Raw genomic sequence first — 4,614 nt, forward strand, 5'->3', positions numbered from 1 at the left:
ATTCACAAAGACCTTAACATCCCATTCGTTGCAGATTTGACCCAAAACAGATATGCGTCTTTTCATTCCAAACTCCTTAACCACCCTAGCCCATTAATCCTTAACAATTCCTGATAATCCTCCGAGGCGTTTGAAAAGAAGATGGCCACGGAACCTTCTAATTTAAATTAATGTTTGAGGTACAACCAATGGGTCGTTCCTTACCAAGAGTTTCAAGTGTATATGAAACATACAACATATTTACGTATTGTATTATTTTGTACAGTTGTAAATTACATTAAATAAATAATAAAAAAAAAATTATGACTGATAAATAGCAATTATTTCTTTAACCTAGCTTTTATTTCGTAGTTATTTTTTTTTCTCTTGTCATTATGGGCTAAAACAAATCACTGCTTAGATCTATAGATAAATTACCATTTCTAGGACTGAAATTTTGTTTTATTCGTATTTATAAGAAAACTTAATCCTACACTAGATTTCTTAACCTTAAATTATCAGCCTTATAAGTTACCCAAACTTCATGGCATTTCTGTCCTTTATTATTTTTTTTTTTAATTTAAGACGTATGTTGCAATATTAAAGGTGCGAAAATATTTAACTATACATACTTTTTCCATGTATACTGAAAGAGATTGACTGAGAAGAGAGAAGAAAGAAAAAATACTCTCAGAACAATTTGTCAAGGAATCTGTCGTATTAGAGCCAGCCTTGACAAAGAACCATATGTCTTTGTAATGTCCCTCCAAGGATATGTCTTGTCCTCCTTGTACCTTCATTGTTCACCACGGAGAACATCCTAAGTATCCAACATTAATTCTAACAATGGACAACATTTTTAATTTTTTTTTTTTTTTATAATTTATTTACAACTGTATACATATATACACATCAAGTAAATTTGCTGTAAGTGATATTATGACATGATACAAACATGTGGAGAATCTACCCATTGATAGAACTCCAAAAACACTTCTAAAGGAGAAGATCTCGAGGCCATCTTCTTTTAAGACGCCTAGGAGGATTATTAGGTAGTGAAGGAGAAACCAGGTTAGAAACGAGTTGGTTGGGGTGGTTGGGAAGTTTATTATGGAAGGGTTAGTATCTGGTGTTGGCCAAATCGGCAACATATGGGACATTGAGGTCCTGATGGATGATTTGATTTGTGACAAAGTAAGGAGCATTAAGGATTTTGGACTGTAAGGATTGGATTCGAGAGAAATTAGATGGTTTAGTGGAGCCCCATAGCTCAATTCCGTATGTCCAGATAGGCCTTATAACAGTCATGTAGATCAGTCTTTTGTAATGTATTGGAAGTTTGGACCGTTTGTCTAGTAAATGTTGTAATAGTGGGAATCGACGAGCAGTTTCCTGTCTTTTTAGTCTTGTATGAGGATTCCATGTCAGTCATTTGTCTAGATTTAGTCCTAAGTAACGGATCTGCTCAACATGAATAAGTGGGGTATTATTAAAAGATACTGTGGGGCAAGACGAAGGTTTACGACGAAGGGTAAATGTAATTTGGTAGGATTTATTGGAATTTATTTTAATCCTCCAGTTTTGGCACCATTCTTCAAGGGTGGTGATGTGGGATTGGAGGGATTGGGATACAATGGAAGGATCATTATTCACTGATAATAGGCATGTGTAATCGGCATACGTGGTGAGAATAGTGTTAGGATGGGTTGGGATGTCAGCTGTAAAAACTGTATAAAGGATAGGGACCAAGGATACTACCCTGTTTTTAAATTTAAAATTGTATTCATATAAGCAAGTGTACTATATGGATTATTGTAAGAAAGTAATAGCTTGTGGAGAAACCAAACATTAGTTTTTTTTAATGGTTATATACATAATATAAGTTCGCTTTATAACATATTTCATTTTTATTTTACCAGGCCGTTCGTGGGCCCAGCCCTTTTCATTTCTCCGCAGGTATTCCTATTCGACCGAAACCATCCAGGCAACATTCCCTAATGATACTGCCATATTTTTATCTACCTCAAATACTGATACAGCATCCGCAAACCTACAAAGACAAACCTTCCAGATTGCAAAATGGTACAACTGGTGTATAAAATACACCTGTATAAAATAGTGTATGCACTAATCCAAATGCAGATCCTCCAATGCAGATCCTGCCCAGCTGTTTATTTTTCTTCCATTCTATTTTCTTTCCCACTAGAACTATGGAGAATAGCTAATAATTCTAACATCCAACACATTTAATCCTTTCAGTTCAAAGTCCTTCGAAGAATAGTCAGTTATCCACACTGTGGATTCAATTATCTTTATATCATTGATATCTAACGAATTGAATTAGTAAATTTTTTTTTTTTTTTATCGCCCTTGTCAGGTCATATCTGACGTATGGTGGGAGGGGGAGATTTATCTACGGCTTACTACCCTATTCTAACCATAATGGGAAGTCAAGTTTTCATTTCGTGAGACTGCCACAGAAATTATTTATTTAAGTGTTTCGACCACTAGGGCCATTTACACTGAATTTACAAAGTTAGTAGATTAAAATTGAGATATTCACAAAGTTACAAAGTGAGAAAGTTACAAATTACATTTTACAAAGTTGCAATTAGATTTGACGTAGTTAGTAAATTACTATATTAAATTATGCACTAATCCATGCTGGATAGTTAGACTATATGTGATCATAAATATTAATAATTTTTAGAAAGTGAAAAAGTTTTGTTATTGTTGTGGGATCTTCTCTTAACATCTCCTGTAAATTTGAAGTGAACCGGTGTGCTTCATGAGCAATACATTCAGTGAGAATTTGCCTAACGGTGAGATCGTTTCCGCAGTAGTGACACATCGGTGCATTTTCTTTTTTCATGAGATGACCGTGGGTGAGTCGAGTATGGCCTATCAGAAGATGGGTTAATACCACATCTTCTCTCCGTAGCAGATTCCACAGAAATAAAAGTCAATCTACCAGACTAGAGCCAATCTAAGTTGGCGCTTTAACTTCCACGGCTTAACGGCCCTCCATACTAAGTAACCAATCATACCCTATAATCATGACCTTAATATTCCATTTGTTTTAAACCTTATTAAATCTAAATCCACCTTGTTGATACTCATCATCCCAATCCCCATAAGAAATCGCAATATAGCTTAACCCATCCCTACAATCCTATCTGAAGTTTGAAATGCCTATGGCTTAGAAACCTAGCTTGAATAAGTATATTAAAGTTTTGATAACGGCCAGATTTTCCACTTAAATCGTGTCTGAAGCTTTTGCTCTCTCTCAGCCTCCACTGGCTTTTAGTAGCAATGACGAGGTCGAGAGAGAATCATCGGGAACTTCCTGAAACTGGAGCGTTTAACTTTACAAGTGGGAGAATAAGTTTGGTTTGGAATTCCCTAAACAACATGTAAATATTGCATATATGAAATAATGTGTTTAAGATGTTTTAATTTTTTTTTTCTATTTCTTATTTTGATGTCATTTAATTTATATATCTCTGTAAATATGGTATGAATGTGATCTCAAATTTTTATTAACAATGTCTAAATGTAAATGACTGAATGAAATAAAAAAAATAATAAAGGAAATTTTTTTCCACTTTCTTATATATGAAATATATTCTTTTTATAGGATACTGTCGGAGTTTTCCTAAATTACTGGATCTACGGTTGTGTATGTTTAGTCGGAGCTATCAGCATATACTTTTATCTACCAGAAACTGCGGGTCGTAGTCTGGGAGAAATCCAAAAGGACATGTCCAAGCACGAGGAATATGCGTAAGGATTTCCTCTAACCAACTCTCAAAAAATAAACTTACTTATTGGATTTACACTTTTACAGTAAATGGATCTCATGACTAATGAGTGTTAACGAAATCGAAATAGTTCATATATTTTAGTTATATGTATATACGTATTATTTCAATCACAACTACTGCCATTAAACTAAGTAACTAAGATTAGATAAGCCATTAAACTAAGTAACTAAGATTAGATAAGCCATTAAACTAAGTAACTAAGATAAAAGATAAAAGACGTATTTTTATGAGTTACAATATTAGTACAACTAGAACGTCGTATAATAATACCATTGTATAATATAGCGTTATAGGTACTATTTTAGTTTATTTAAATTAATTGTATCTAATTTTTTTTTTAAGGCAATCTACGTCGAAGGTGATATTTGCCTAGTTATCTACAGGTGACCAACCTATTCTAACCATGGTTGGGAGTCAAGTATTTCATTTTGTGGGACCGCCACTTAATGAAAAAGTCAATGCCCCAAGGCCGAATTCGAACCGACACCGCCCGTAGACCTGAGAACGAGAGACTTGCGCCTAACCCTTGAGCTACGATGCGACCCTGTATCTAAATTAAAGTCTCAAAACATTCTTTAATTTATCAAAAGTCCAACGTTCGGCTAATTCAGCCATCCTCAAGAACAATTTTAAAAACCAATTTAAAAATGGTTTCTTAAGGCTATTCTGCCCAGTTCATTAGTTTCAGTAAAATCATCTTATTGCGTCACTATTTCAATTATATTAAACTTTTAATTATAATCTATTTAACTCCATTACATCTTGCTTTCATAAAAAGTGTTAGATAATAAAATTGTTATAATAGCATAGT

The 4,614-nt window shown here is 33.9% G+C and overlaps 1 protein-coding gene across 3 annotated transcripts in view; it reads left to right on the top strand.

Moving 5' to 3' along the window:
- Window positions 1-4,614, top strand: part of LOC106681344 (facilitated trehalose transporter Tret1) — a 90,329-nt gene that overhangs the window by 75,215 nt on the left and 10,500 nt on the right. For 2 of the 3 annotated variants that reach the window (XM_014421619.2, XM_014421618.2), the window contains exon 5: window positions 3,617-3,762. In XM_014421619.2, coding sequence (XP_014277105.1) covers window positions 3,617-3,762 — 146 coding nt within the window. Of the gene's footprint in view, window positions 1-3,616; window positions 3,763-4,145; window positions 4,606-4,614 lie in introns of those variants that run through there. The other variant, XM_024362872.2, reaches the window with a different exon arrangement.

Source organism: Halyomorpha halys, unplaced genomic scaffold, assembly GCF_000696795.3.
Source record: "Halyomorpha halys isolate HHAL.00 unplaced genomic scaffold, Hhal_1.1 Scaffold328.1, whole genome shotgun sequence".
Classification (NCBI taxonomy): Eukaryota; Metazoa; Arthropoda; class Insecta; order Hemiptera; family Pentatomidae; genus Halyomorpha; species Halyomorpha halys.